Below are 16,561 nucleotides of genomic sequence, written 5' to 3'. Positions count from 1 at the left end.
TCTCCTTTTTGAATGAGAAGATGTAATGGTTTCACCTAAATAGTTGTCCAAAAACAGTAACTTACTTAAAATATTTTTTAAAAATCTTGGTTTTGAGGAAACAAGTTGGCCTTAATAGTACTACAGGGGATGCTTTTTTATAGACTATCCCCCGTGTCTGAAAAGTTCTCCTTCCTTACCTCTCTGTCTTTGAATCTCTGGCTTCATGTACAACTTCCTCTACACAACTTTTCTTGATTCACCCCAGTTGTTAGTACCTTTACTTTTCCATGTAACTCCTTTATATTTATTTATGTGTGTAATGATGTTTCTCCCTATTTGAATGTAAGTTCATTGAGAAGACCTGTTTCATTTTTGTGTATTCCCAGTGTCTAACACAGTGTCCAGTACATAGTAGGCATTTAATAAATGGCTGTCAAATTGAATAGAATGGAGAATAGCATGAAAGGAAGAGCAAAAGTGCAAGTCTTAAGAGTCAGAGGACCCTAGTTTTGAGTCCTGGCTATATCACTTACAATTTCCATGGGCAAGTCAATTAACCACATTAAGCCTCAGATCTATTTAGTGGGAATAATGGTATTAGCATAACCCACAATACATAAAGCTATGGTAAAGAAAGCTCTTTGTAAACCTTAAAGCCCTATATGAATTATTATCATGATTATTATGTTTAATAATGGAAGCTTTTTTCTATCATTTTTAGATACAAAATAACTTACAAAGGCTGCTGGAGAATGGTGACTGACTTACCTGGTTGCTTGGGGCCAACTTAATGCTACACTTTCAAGAAGCAACTTCACTACTTGTGGAGGGCACTCTGCTGGACAGACACTGATTAATTGGAATCCAAAGCCACTTTTGCACTTTATGGTTCCTGCCTCAGGAAAGTGGGAAGTGATTTGGTTATTGTGCAATAAATATTAACATTGACTCTGGGGGCAGCTAGGTGGTGCACTGGATGAAGCACCAGCCCTGGATTCAGGAGGTCCTGAGTTCAAATCTGGCCTCAGACATGTGACCCTTAACTAGCTGTGTGACCTTGGACAAGTCACTTAACCCTCATTGCCCCACCAAAAAAAAATTTGACTCTGAGGGTGTTTTCACTGCTATTTCATGGGGAGAATGGCTCTCATTTACTTGGATTTATCAAAAGAGACTGTTGGATACAACTATGCCTTTGGGTTTGGATGACTGAGGTTCAACAGGGATTGTAACATCAGCAAACATGGTCCACTCTGTTTTACTTCTTCCTTTCTATTCTTTCTTTATCCCTTAAAACTCTTCACCTTCAACCTTAAAATTAGACAATAGGTTCAGAGCTGTCCAAAAATAAAAGGGGCTGCCTCATAAAAAATAAATAACAATTCCCCATAGCTGGAGGTGCTAAAATACTGACTAGATTTGGATAGGAATTGGAATAGATTACCTCACAAGTTCCTTCCATTGCTAGTATCCTGTGGTTCTTTTTAAGTGCCTAGTAAGTGCCACAATGGATTAATAACTAAGGCATATTTTTTAAAAAGCCCTAACTGTAAATGATGCTGAATATATACACACACACAAAAAGCCTCATAACTTTGCTCTCCTCTTTCTCTACCCTGTTTTAAATAAGCTGTATTTTAACTTCTCAATATGGTGTCAATAATAACAATAGGGAAAGTGGATTTAAGTACTCAGTTTCTAAGTGATTTTTTTTCCTAAGCAGGGTGTGGAACTGGAGCCCTAAATTAAAACTTGCCTTGAGAACCTAATTTTTAAAACCACCAAAAAAAAAAAGCACAACAGTTATTTTTGCACAGAATAGAAAACATTGAAGGAAATTTTTGGATTCAATACAGAAACCAATTTCAACAGATTATAATGGATGTTTCTTCTTTGTCATGTGAAATTAAGAAATTGCTGTTGGTTTAATATCTTCTATTTACTAAGTTTTCACTATGTACCATAAGATCTGTAAGTATAAAATATTATATTTGCAAAACATATTTTATAATCATTTCTATGAAATGTATTTTATTGTTAAATCAAATAAGCTAATAAATAAAATGAGTTGGTTACCTGATTTGTATTTGATAGACCACTGGCAAATATTGTGTTCTTAGTAAGTTCTTATTGATATGTGAGGATGGAGATTGATTGAGTAAGTTAACGAAACCAATTCACCTAAAATAAGTAATAAAGCAGTCTTACATGATATACTTATCTGTAAGATTTCATCCTTATTATTCACTAGGTGTCAACAAGGCCTGGAAGCCTCCCTAGGTATGACAGGAAGTCTGGATTGGCTGAGTGATTAAGAACCTATCTAAAGCCATGACCTAGTTAGGAACCTGAGGGATTTGAGTATCTCCCAGCTTCCTGGCATTGTTAGGGAAAGAATGTTCCAGTAAAACTCCTAAAAAAGAAAATCTTTGTGGGGAGAGCACCTTGGCTTCCTCACTACTCACCACCAAGAACTCAAGGTTCTTGAGGAGAAACTTGTGATCCTGAAGAGTCCAGAGGACTTTAGACTTCTCATCTTCCTCAGCTTCTTAGCAATATTCCCGAAACAGCAGCAGATAACAAGCAGTGTCTGCATCAGGATCCAAGGCCTGACTGAACAGAGATTCAGGATTCTACAAAAAGCCCAGCAAAAAAACTATACCATTCCTAAAGGTAGTATCTTGAAGACTCCAGCAAAAGGACTCCCAGGTTCTGTGAGTTATACATTTTGTCACATATGCTCTCTAAGCTTTAGCCTATTTTCCCCCTAGACTCTATATGTACTTATAGGAGCTTCAGAGTTACCTATTGCACTCAACAATTAAGTGCTCTGCCCTAGGTCACATAGCTAGATGCATCAGAAATAGCACTAAACTGAAATCTTCCTATCTCTTAGGCATGCCCACTATCTTCTATACCATGATGTCTCTCATGTACATGGATATGACAGAAAATATATTCTCTACCTTCCCAAAAGTTCTAACCCTATCTTTGTCTTGCTCCAGTTCTCTGTGCAAAGTGTAAACTACCAGTATTCATCTATTACCAACTTTACTTTATTACTTCAAAAGATCTGTGACTTCATTAATATGTAACTTCTGCCAACAACAGATATATAGCCCTTCCACACCTTAATAAATACTTATCATATGTTGCTGAAGGCATTGTGATGCCCTTACAACGGTACAAATCACAATACAATGATGACTTTTTGTACATACACTTCCTTTTGCCTTCAATAGAAGAATCTAAATAAATGTCTTTTATGTATTTTAAACTTCTGTGGGTAACAGTACAAGGTATCCATTTCTCAAGGTCCCCTGGCTCATTTTACATAACTAGGTGGGTTCCACCTCCCACCTCTTTTCTAGTTAGTCAGTTAATAAATGTTTATTAAGCACCTACTATGTGTCAGACACTACACTAAACCTTTTATAAATATTATCTCATTTAATCCTCAACAACTCTGAGAGCTAGGTGCTATTATTATCCTCATTTTATAGTTGAGGAAACTGAGTCAGAGGTTAAGTGACTTGCCAAGGGTCACACAGCTAATGTCTGAGGGAAGATTTGAACTCAGGGTTTCTTAATTTCAAGTCCATTATTCTATTTACTGGGCATACAGAAAAAGGCAAAAGATAGTCCTTTCTCTGAGGAGCTCACAATCTAATGCTTATACATTTCCTGCATATCTTTTAAAACACTTCCAATAGCATTAGTGTTAATACTTTGTACCCTGCTAATACCCACTCTCTGTCTTTCTATTGCCTTTTGAATTGCCCATTGTCTTGAGTCTTCTAAGAATATGGTGTGCCATATTTAGCCTCCATATAGGTTCACTAGAAGGATGTTGATGATCAACATACAGGTTAATATGTCAATGGAAAGAACAACTACAATGAAACTTAATATCACTTATGTATAATGATTGTTTGACCCTAAAAAGAGATAAGAAAATGCACCTCCTTGCCCTCCTTGAAGACCATGAGGACCATAGGAGTAAAACATGGCATACATTGTTACATTTGTTTTTCATGGCACTAATTCTCCTGGTTGTTCTCCTAACCTATATGACCATTCTTCCATCTCCTTTGCTGACTCATCATCCATATTATGCCCTGGAACTATAGGTGTTCCTTGACGGAACAGTAAAAACAATATAATAACTATTGCTAACTAATAATATGTGAACAACAATATAGAAAAGGAAGAGAGGAAAGTTTTGTCCAGAGGGGCGATTTTTTTTTTTGTCCTCATGAACCGACGCTTTGACATTGGTCTTGCAAAGGGAGGGCCTCTGCAGAGAATACATGTTACAGATGGTGTATATTATAACAGAAAGAGAAAAAAAAACAACAAAAACAAATCAAAACTGTTCATTTAAAGTCTCTGAAAGTCTTTTCTCAGATGTCCTCTAGGTGTAGTCGTGGAATGGAAGTCTTTTCAGGGGTTGAGGTATGGATGCTGGTAATCAGCCAGGAAATTTCCTACAAAATTGAGCTTAACACAACTTTAAAATAGCTTTGTCAATAATAAAATCAAACAATGAAAGTTCTCAAAAACATGTCTAAGGGAATACATAATCTTAGTTGTTACACATGAAACATATAATAAAACAAAAATTGAAACATTCTTTAAAATTATAATATTACTATAGTCCCCCCCCTTATGGAGGGTAATTGAGAAGACAATTGCTGCAATATTAATTATTAAAAATAATTTTTATCTGTTTCATCACTTTTTGCATCATCTGCCTAATTATCCTCATGCCATTATGAGAAATTTTAAAATCTAATATAATTAGTAACAGATGTCAAGGCCAAATTCAACACTGTTATTTATCATGACACCTGAGATAATTATGGGGGTTACCATAAAAGAACAGAGAAATGATGGGATATGAGCATTCCCACACTTGAGCAATATGTACTGCCCATACAGTATGCCAGGCTTAAAATAGGTGGATGGAATATATGTCCAAGCCACCGAACATATTGGAAGAAACTGAGTCAGACTTAATCAGATGCATGGGATTGAGATGTCCATGGCATCAGGCATATAGGAGGGAGCATAGAAGCCAGGTGTAGAAGTGAGATGGGTGGGATGAATACTTCCAGCCATCTGTACAATATTGTGGGGAAAAATAAAATAAAATATTAAACCAAGAGAATCCAACCTCAACATTTGTCAAAAGCCGTTCCCTCGGCCATACCTTAACTTCGTGCATGTCTCCCCTCATGTAACAGTTCAATGTCTGCTCTTTGCATGTATTCCTCTTGTGATTGGATGGCATCTTGGCCAACTGGCATCTGATAACTCAGAATAAAGGCAATTAATGTCTTAAATGATAAGTTCCCATAATCCAAGTCTCATATGGATTTAAAAATTGAGGATAATAAATGATTGCAAAAAATGTGAATACATCTTGACTCAGAACACAATATATAATTATGCAACAATTTCAAATAATACCCCTTTTTTGCACTTAGTATACAATTACTTTTGTGAAAAATCAGAACATATTTAAATACAAGTTAAAGCACAACAGAATATCAAAGAAAACTTTTTTCTGAAAAAAGAAAACTTTTACAAATGTTCCCCTCTTTTTTTTTTTTTTTTGGAATATGCTTATCAAAAATAATACTTCTAGAATCAATTTACACTTGCCATGGCAAACAATTTGCCAGGGAAATGCTTTAAAGAGTTTGATCAAATAATCAGTTGAGAAAAAATAACAAAAACAAACAACTCAGAATATGGGAGCACAATACTCCTAGAATTAACACTGTATTATGAAATCAAAACCATCTTGCAATTTTTTCAAAATTAGATAAATGAATAGAAGAAAATACACATGGAACAATAAAAGACAATGAAATTCAAACTAGGGAAATCTAAATGAATATGAACTTAATATTAATAAGAGTATTATAAAATATAAACTTGATCATATGACTATAAAAAGCTTTACAAATATTCTCCTTGTTTTAGAAACTAAGTATAAGTCACAATCTCAAAAGCATGAAAATCTCTATGAAAATAAACCCATACCATTAATTTCAAAATGTATATATAATAGCATAGAAATCCTATGTAACCTCTGAACTGATACTATTACTCTGAGTGAATTCAGAACACTTTTGATTCTGATATCTAAAATCCCCAACACTCATATCAATACCTTGCCCCTTACTTTTACATTTCTGTACAATATATACCCTTCCATGGCAAAAGAAGCAGAGTCTTGAACTATGTTGATGATTGTCATTCTTATACAGCTTAAATTTTTCTTCTTTAACCCCTCTATATTGTCTGTCAGTCTTTTCACCATACAAATGCTTTATAAGATTACTAATGAAAGACAAAAGCAGGTTAGCAAAATTATCAACAAAACGAGCATATCTGGAATTTAAAGGGTTTTCTAAGGTTGTCTCAGAAGCACAGCCAGGCTGGGGAAGGGCTGAGCCTGAATCTGCAAATGTAGTTAGAGAAAGTTGAGCATGCGCATCAGATCTCTGGACTTCCCAGGCAGGGGAAGCAATGGGCTTGGCCATGGGAGGAGTAGAGGGTGGGGTCTGTAGAGGAGGGGAGGGACCAGCACAATTTGAATCAGACTTGATTTTGAACTCAGGCCTGGATTCCTCTTCCCCCACTTTGCCTCCAGGTGCTAGGGGATTAAAAGCTTCCAGAGGGTGGGTCATTGCCTCCAGGCATGCAAAATTAAAGCAACAATTAGTGTTAGAACTGGGAAAAGCTGCGGGAATCTCTTCAGGTTTCTCTGAAAAAGCATGGTTGGGAGAGGGAGAGATATTTCCTTGTGTGAGTAAGTTGCTGGCTCTTTTAACAAAAATAAAAAGAAAAATAGAAAATCCACAAAAACAAAGCATTAACATGATCTTATCCCCCATTTGTCTGGTTAAACAGACTAAAATCAAAAATAGGGTAATTAGGGAGTTTAAAAGGTCCATTCGAAAAAAAAAATTTAAAGGAAAACACAGCCAGTGCGCCAGTACTTAGCAGTTAAAGGGAGAGGGAGGGGAAATTTCTTACCCAACCAGAAGATCAGAAGACTGAGGTTCAGCTTTCCTCTTCGTGGTCAGCCATCTGTTAAGGCTAAAATTCTAGCTAGTCTGTCTAAAATATTTAATGAGTGGTCGCCAATAAATTATAAGCTTTAGCAAGAGTTAGACTTTTAAGCGTTTATTAAGGAGAATAAGAATTTGATAAAGAGAGAAGAAAAGGCCTAGATTCCTATCTATTAAAGGGAGAGCACATTTCTAGCTCCGCTCTCCGCCAGAGTCCAAAGGAAAGAGAGTGAGACCGAGCGCCAGTCTCTTCCTTCCTCCTCCCACTAGTCCGCGTCACTTCCTGAAGCCTGGTCTTGCCCTCAAAGACCTTTGCTTCATGGGCAGAACTCTTCTACAGTAAGTATCCAGCAGGTGGCGTCATTCCAATCGTTACACTAGCTAGAATCTTAGCCCCTTAGACTACCATGCCACACTCTTGCAAAACTCTGACTCTTACATATATATATATATATATATATATATAAAACAATGTATCTTTGTGTTTTTACAATGGCTATCCTTCATGGCAAGAACACACTCCCTCCTAAGAAAATCCCTCTCTTCCAATATGATGCAGCTCAGGCCCTATCTTTTATACAAAGCCTTTTCTGATCCCCCCAAATTCAAGTGCCTTCCCTTTCAAACTATCTTTTATTTAACTACTTTGTATTTATTATCTGTATGGTTATGTACTTGTTTTTAGCATTAAAATATGAGCTCTCAGTGACTAGGGATTGTTTCATTCTTGTATTTGCAAACTCAGTACTTAGCAGTGTCTGGCACATAGTGGATGCCTGATTTCTCAATTGCTTATTGATAGATTATTTTTGAGGAACTGCTTTTTTTCTTCTTGTTATTTCTTGCTATAAAGGGGTAGTTTTCTGGATTAGGGAAATATTCAGAAATAAAAGCAGTTTTATACTGCTTTTTTATAATTAAAGATATCTGTAAAAATAAAAATTTAAAATTAAGGCAAAATTGTTTTTCTAAAAAGCTGCTCTAACCTCCTCCCAAATCATCACCTTGTGAACAAACTCCGCGTGTTGATTCTCTCTAAATTTAGCCAAGTGGGTCCTCAAATAACAGAGTCCACTGTTGACATGTTCTCAAATCCTTTCCAGTTTTGTTGGGATTACCATATTTTGCATACAATATGCATTAGTATAAGCTTTGAGGACTTAAAGGGCTGCCCCCTCTACAACACAATGAGGCATCTAAGTAGGACTTTAGGTGCTTAAATGCTATAGTAGAAGCAACATCGTGATTTCCATAGTACTTTCTAGAAATATCCCTGAATACATGAAACTTTTTCCATCTCTTTGCCAAAAGAAGATAGAACTTTTAATTCATAGGACCATAGACTTAGATCTGAAAGGAAATTTAGCAAACCCCATTAATTTACATGCTTAATACTATTTAATTATAACGCTTATAACAAAGAAACAATCTGAGAGAGGGTAACAGTACAAGGTATCCATTTCTCAAGGTCCCCTGGCTCATTTTACATGACTAGGTCAGTTCCACCTCCCACCTCTTTTCTAGTTAGTCAGTTAATAAACGTCTATGACTTGCCCAGGTTGATACAATTAGTAAATATGAAAGAATGTCATATATTCCCTATATCTTCTCAGAAGGTTGTTTGTTCTATTTCTGATGGGCTTATAGGCGCCATGATTGTCCTCTAACATGATCTACAGCTTTTCACCTTAGTTTTTTCCCCTTATGATTGTAGTGTGGCCCAGGCCACTCTGGATTTAATACTACATACATACATACACACATACATATATTTAATACTACACACATACATACACACATACATACACACACATACATACATACATACACACACATATATACACACATACATATATATACACACACATACATACATATATACACACATGCACACACATATACATGCATACATATATATACACACACATGTATATGTGTATATATATGTATGTGTGTGTGTTTGTGTGTATATGTAAGTACATTTACTCTTCTTCAAACTCCCATCTATCAATAGTTGAACCCTAATCTCAGGTATACATTCATACCTTAAACTATTCCATCCCTGAAGGCTTTAGGAAATTTGCTTCTTAACCTCGCTGTGATGGAATCCAGAGTAAAACAGTCGGATGGTGTCCAATACTTATTTTTGACTTAACTTTGGAGAGAGCAGTTTTGATTGAATGATGAAGTTTGAAGAGAGGCACCTATTATTGACAGAAGAGCAGAGGGAAATAGATCAATAACTAGAAAGGATAGATGGATCAAGTGAGAGATTTTGAGGATGGTGGAAATGTGGGCATGTTTGTAGACAGTAGGGAAATAGCCAAAAGAGAGAGTCTGAAGATAAGTGAAAGGTAATAAAGGGGGCAATCTACTAGAGAAAACAGGATGCACCGGGATCAGTTTGCATAGAGATGAATTTGCTTTATCAAGGTGAATTAACTCATTATGTGAAACAGGAGTGAAAGGGGAGATAGAGGCAGAAGGTATCTGGGTGATATGAGATTAAGAGAAGAGAAAAAGAAGGACCTCTCAGCAAATGTCCTTAGTTTTTTCAGTAAAATATGAAGCAATGGGGGCAGCTAGGTGGAGCAGTGGATAAAGCACTGGCCCTGGATTCAGGAGGACCTGAGTTCAAATTTAGCCTCAGACACTTGACACTTACTAGCTGTGTGACCCTGGGCAAATCACTTAACCCTCATTGCCAAACCAAAAAAACAAACAAACAAACAAACAACAAAAACAAAAACAAAAACAAAAATTAAAAAATGAAGCAAGGTTTTCAGCCGAGAGGTTGTGAGGGAATAGAACCATGGGAGGTTTGAGGAGAGGTGAAAAGATATGGAAGAGCTACTGTAGTAAATGGGATGGTAACTTAATTAGGATTGCAAAAGGATTGGCTTGCAATAGGTAAGGCCTAATTGATGTTATATAACACAAATTTGTAGTAGATCTAGTAAGCATAGTTTCCTTATTTTCTCCAGTTTCTTTCAGATGCAAGTATGTAGGAGTAAAAGCAGTGGATGGGGGCAGCTAGATAGTGCAGTGGATAGAGCACCGGCCCTGGAGTCAGGAGTACTTGAGTTCAAATCCGGCCTCAGACACTTAACACTTACTAGCTGTGTGACCCTGGGCAAGTCACTTAACCCCAATTGCCTCACTAAAAAAAAAAAAAAAAAAAAAAAACAGTGGAATGTAGGAGTGACTGAAGGCTGAGGCTTGTCAGTGCATAATCCTTGATATGATAAGGGATCAAAAGACTCAATTGAAGAGGACAATATGTGGTTTAACTGGTTCAACAATGGGTTAGATGGGAATGGAAGGAGTGTAGCTAGTTCAGTGGTTATAGCCTAAGAAAGAGCTAAGTGGTTAAAGGTGTTAATATGAATGATCACCTGGATTTGATGGAGGTGTTTTATTATCCAAAAGTATTTTTTATGAAACCCTGGATTAACACAGCACCATCTTTTACTGTCAAAAATTAAATATAGTTTGTATTTGCCTGTCTCCTACAAAAAAAAGAATAAACAGATCAGAGAAATTAATTTTTAATATCTCCTACAATTGTTTCCATACCTGTCCTCCTACCAAAAAAGCAGATCAGAGAACATGTCTAAAAACCAGATCAGAGAAAGACAGGAAAAAACATATTACCAATTTATTTTGTCCCAAGAAGAAATAAACATGATCATATGGAGACCCCTTCCTAAGAAGGGAGCCTGGGGATTCCCTCTTTCTGAAGATTTTTTCTGTTCACTGGTTACAGGGTGTTGTAAGTTTCATTAGTATGATACAAATCAACCCAAAAGCAATACCATAACAAGAACAGATGTAATGCAAAGCAGTTTTAACAATTTCACTTATAACAAGTATGGAGGAAATATAGAAGCACTATGATAAGATTACAGGTTTCCAAAAAAGGGTCTGGCAAGGATGAGGACGCCCAGATGTCTCCATAAGATAGGGACTGGCTATCCTTAGGGAAAAGAAGTCACCTGGTAGGGACTTTTATCTGTTAGCTATCTGGGTTTGGTTTGGAGTTCAGTTGAAGGACATTTTGCTCCTATTAACCCAGGGTTTCATAAAAAATACTTTTGCACAATAAGGCACCTCCATCAAATCCAGGTGATCCATACATTCATATTAAAAAGGGGTTGGAGGTCACAGTGTAGTCAGAGAACAGAGTTTGGGTTTGCAACGCAGAGGAAGAGGTGGAAAGACAGTAAACTGTGGTCAGATAAAAGAATTTCACAGTACATGAAGTGCTGCCCTGGATGGAAACTCTTCCATGATTCCCTCACTAAAACCATCCAACTGGAGTCTGGACAAAAATTTAAGGCAAAGTCCCAAGTTCCAAGTCCAAAGTCTACCTTGGGCTCAAGTCCCAGGCACCCTAGCTTCTCAGAGCTTGATACACATGCACATGCACCTCTGTACCATAGGTAATCCCATACACATATTTATATATGCATGTGGATATGTATATTATGTATTTAACTATGTATTATATATGTAGAGACCTATTTATATCTACCTAATGTATATATAGATTTATATGTATGTGTATATGTACATATGCATATGTGTGTACATAGATCTATTCATGGGTAGATACATCTATAAGGTAGATATTATCTGATCTCAGAAACTTGACATTTACTACCTTGTGACCTTGGGCAAGTCACTTAATCCTCATTGCCCAACCAAAAAAAAATTTTTTTTAATATAAAATAGATATTAGCTTGCTCTGGCAACACAGACAAGATAATTTCCCTCTGCCTCCTCCCCTTTCTCTGTAATGCCTCCTTTCCCCCTTTCCTTGTTTCTTAGAACTATCATCCAGTTATTTCTTCATTAGTACGTTTATCATACTTAGGTCTATCAATAATGTTAGTATAACATTGGCAGAATGATCTACTTGGGTTTGGTTCAAATATATACACCTGTTATTAACAAGAGCTAAAGAATTTTAAAAGACCAGACCAGAAGACCATGCCTCATTTATTCCTTAACATATATGTTCAATACTATTCTTTTCTGGCAAAAACTACTGTTGAATTTCTTAATTTAAATTTATTTATTACATTTTCAAAATGTTTATATATGGTTTTGTTTTTCAAATCTGTGGGAGCTAAGATACAAAAACCCTGCAGCAATTCATAGGATAAAAATAATTTTTAGGGATAAAAATAATTTTATGACTCTAAAGTATCAGGAGACATAGAACCTTTCAGAGTTTGGCAATATCATTTGGTGAAAAAGGGAGTTTCCATTCCAATTTTTGGTACAGTGAGACTAATATAGAAAGGAATAGTTCCTCTTGAAAAAGAAGCTAAGAAACGCAAAAAACAAAAACAAAAACAACAAAAAAATTAAAAATTAGGTGGCGCAGTGGATAAAGCACCGGCTCTGGATTCAGGAGTACCTGAGTTCAAATCCGATCTCAGATACTTGACACTTACTAGCTGTGTGACCCTGGGCAAGTCACTTAACCTTCATTGTCCCGCAAAAAACAAAAAAACAAACAAAAAAAGAAGCTAAGAGAAATTTGAACCAAGTAGCCAAAGGACTAGCAGACTCCACTGATTTAAGGATATGCCTAAATGACATTAAAAAAAATTAAAACACATGGAGTATATGAACTAATAGAAATGGCTGCTTTCACAGATTCATAACCCCATCTTCCTCACGCCTAAGCCAAGGTAACTAAATATAAAGGAAGAGGAAGAGAAAGAAAAAACCAACACACCTTATCAATGCATTTTAAAAGTCCAATAATTTATTTGATATGTAACATTAATGTACCTCCCACCTGTTCATATGAACTATTTGTGCCTGACCTGTGATAGAGCCTTCTGAACTTATATTGTTCTGATCAGCCACAGTTGGATACACTGTACCTTGACAATGTCATTTTGGTCCTCTTCAAGAACAAAGGACAGCCACCAAGTCCAGTAATGGAATCTCCAGTTCAAAGAATCTGGACTAGGGGCAGTTAGGTGGCACAGTGGATAGAGCACCAGCCCTGGAGTCAGGAGTACCTGAGTTCAAATCTAGCCTCAGACACTTAACACTTACTAGCTGTGTGACCCTGGGCAAGTCACTTAACCCCAATTGCCTCACCAAAATAAATAAATAAATAAATAAAACAAAGGATCTGGACTCAAAAGATATTTTATTTGCAAAATTCCACATTGCTATACAGAATACTTGGACCATTTCACAGCTCATTAATAATGTATTGCTGTATACCACTTTTGGGTCTTTTCCCCAAAGAAATCATGGAAAGGGGAAAGGGACCCACATGTACAAAAATATTTATAGCTGCTCTTCATGTGGTGGCAAGGAATTGGAAGTTGAGGGGATGCCCATCAATTGGGGAATGGCTGGACAAGTTGTGGTATATGAATACAATGGAATACTATTGTGCTGTAAGAAATGATGAGCAGGAGGAGTTCAGAGAAACCTGGAGGGTCTTGCGTGGGCTGATGATGAGTGAGATGAGCAGAACCAGAAGAACATTGTACACAGTATCATCAACATTGAGTGTTGATCTACAGTGATGGACTATATTCTTCTCACCAATGCAATGGTACAGAAGAGTTCCAGGGAACTCGTGATAGAAGAGGATCTCCAAATCCAAGGGGAAAAAAAAAAGAACTGTGGAGTATAGGTGCTGAATGAACCATACTATTTCTTTTGTTTTTGGTGCTATTGAGGTTTTTCATCATTGCTCTGATTTTTCTCTTATAACATGACTAATGTAGAAATAGGATTAATGTTATTTTGTATATATATATATATATATATGTATATATATATATATATATATATAACCTATATCAGATTACCTGCTGTCTAGGGGAGGGGGGAGGGAGGGGAGGGAGGGAGAAAAATCTGAAATTGGAAAGATTGTATAAACAAAAGTTGAGAACTATCTTTACATGTAACGGAAAAATAAATAAATAATAAATAAATAAATAAATGAATGAATGAATAAATAAATAAACAAATAAATAAAAATAATGTATTGCTGTGCTTGTCATTCCACAAACCCTTCAGTGTTGATGATTGTCATTTTTGTCATCTTTCCCAATACACAGGATATAAGGTAAAAGCTTAGAGAAATTACATTTCTCTTTATTAATAGTGATTGGGAGCACCTTTTCATATGATTATGAATGCCTTACAGTTACTCTTTGGAGAACCATTTGTTCACATCTTTTAGGCACTTATCTAATGGGGAATGGTTATTAGTCATTTTTTTCGTTTTTTTTCTCCCTCCCTCCCCAATCCACACTAGAGAAGGCCACCATTAGAAAATATAGATATATACACATTATAGATATATATATACACACATATACACATACACACATATGTATGTGTGTAAAACCATGCTATATATACTCCTACTTATCAGTTCTTTCTGTAGAGATGGATAGCAGCTGCTTTCATAGGTCCTTTGTAGTTGATTTGAGTATTTTTTTAATTAATAAAGTATTTTTTTTCCATTACATGTAAAGATAGTTCTCAACTTTTGTTTATACAAGCTTTACAATTTCAGATTTTTCTCCCTCCCCCCTCTCCTAGACAGCAGGCAATCTGATATATAGATAGATAGATAGATAGATAGATAGATAGATAGATAGATAGATAGATAGATAGATAGATAGATAGATAGATAGATAGATAGATATACACATAATAACATTAACCCTATTTCTGCATTAGTCATGTTACAAGAGAAAAAATCAGAGCAATGATGAAAAACCTCAAAATAGAAAAAAACAACAGCATCAAAAACAAAAGAAATAGTATGGTTCATTCAGCATCTATACTCCGCAGTTCTTTTTTTTTTTTTCTTGGATTTGGAGATCCTCTTCTATCACAAGTTCCCTGGAACTCTTCTGTACCATTGCATTGGTGAGAAGAATATAGTCCATCACAGTAGATCAACACTCAATGTTGATGATACTGTGTACAATGTTCTTCTGGTTCTGCTCATCTCACTCATCATCAGCTCATGCAAGACCCTGATTTGAGTATTTTAAAACACTCAAAATAACTTAGTTGTTCACATTTGCTGTTACTATATACAATGTTCTCTTGGTTCTGCTCATTTCACTCTTCATTTTTTTATGCATGTATTTCCATATTTTTCTGAAGTCAACCAGCTCATTATTTCATATAGCACAGTAGTAGTCTATCACAGTTATATACTTCAACTTGCTTAGCCATTCCCCAATTGATGGGCAACCCCTCAATTTCTAATTCTTTGCTACCAGAGAGCTGCTATAAATATTTTAAAACAAATAGGTTCTTTTCCTTTATTCCTAATCACCTTGGAAAGCAGACCTGATAATAGTATTTCTGGGTCAATGGGTAAACACAGTTTTATAACTCTTAGGGCATCAGTTACAGCAAATGCAGAAAATTGTAAATACTGTGGCTAAGTCCACTTACCTTGGCATTATACTTTCCAGGGATGTAGACATAAATGATGTTGACACACACATTGTCAGAGCTAGCTCAGTGTTTGGGAGGCTCTGAAGGAAAGTGTAGGAGAGAAGAGGTATTAGACTGCCTACCAAATTGAAGGTCCTGGCCTCATTTTATGCCTGTGGAACCTGGACAATATACCAGTGACATGGCCAGAAGGTGAATTGCTTTTATTTGAATTGTCTTGGAAACATTCTGAAGACCACCTGACAAGATAAGGTACCTGAAACTGAGGTGCTTTCTCAAGCTAAACTGCCAAGCATTCCAACTCTAATGGACTGACCATGTTGTTCGAATGTCAAACGTATGTTTGCTTAAAAGGCTATTTTATGAAGAACTCATACAAAGCAGGAACTAACACAGAGGTCAGAAGAAGTGATACAAGGACACTCTTTGGTCTCTCTGAAGGACTTTAGAATCAATTGTGTGACATGGGAGACACCAGCAAAGGACCACACAGCATGACATGCCCATATCAGAGAAAGCACTTTGCTCTATGAGTGAAGCAGAATTGCAGTAACTCAAAAGAAACATGAGATGCACAAATTTAGAAAAATCTCCACTCCAAATGTTCATTTGGATTATTTGTGCCTGACCTGTGGTACAGCCTTCCAAGTTCATAGTGGTCTGATCAGACACATGATACCAATAGTCAGATACACTATACCTTGACTTGGGCAACTAGGTGGTGCACTGGGAGGTTGGGAGGTTGGGAGGAAGTTGGGAGGACCCGAGTTCAAATGTGACCTCAAACACTTTCTAGCCCTGTGACCCTCGGCAAGTCATTTAACCCCAATTACCTTAAACATCCAGGGCCATCTCCAGTCATCCTGATGTATATCTTGCCACTGGACCCAGATAGCTCTGGAGGAGAGTGAGGTTGGTGACCTTGCACAGCCCTCCCTCACTTAAATCCAATTCACTGCAAGTCATGATATCACCCTGATGTCATGGTCCTCTTGGAGAAAAGACAAATAATACCTTGAATCCAA

At 36.4% G+C, this 16,561-nt stretch overlaps 1 protein-coding gene across 2 annotated transcripts in view; it reads left to right on the top strand.

Annotated features, from left to right (window-relative positions):
- Positions 1–2,194, top strand: part of GRAMD2B (GRAM domain containing 2B) — an 81,438-nt gene extending 79,244 nt beyond the window's left edge. For both annotated transcript variants that reach the window (XM_043978429.1, XM_043978428.1), the window contains exon 14: positions 704–2,194. In XM_043978429.1, coding sequence (XP_043834364.1) covers positions 704–745 — 42 coding nt within the window. In that variant the 3' untranslated portion in view covers positions 746–2,194. The remainder of the gene's footprint in view (positions 1–703) is intronic.
- The last annotated feature ends 14,367 nt before the right edge of the window (positions 2,195–16,561 follow it).

This window comes from Dromiciops gliroides, chromosome 1, assembly GCF_019393635.1.
Source record: "Dromiciops gliroides isolate mDroGli1 chromosome 1, mDroGli1.pri, whole genome shotgun sequence".
Classification (NCBI taxonomy): Eukaryota; Metazoa; Chordata; class Mammalia; order Microbiotheria; family Microbiotheriidae; genus Dromiciops; species Dromiciops gliroides.
This window is presented reverse-complemented; position numbering and strand designations above follow the sequence as displayed.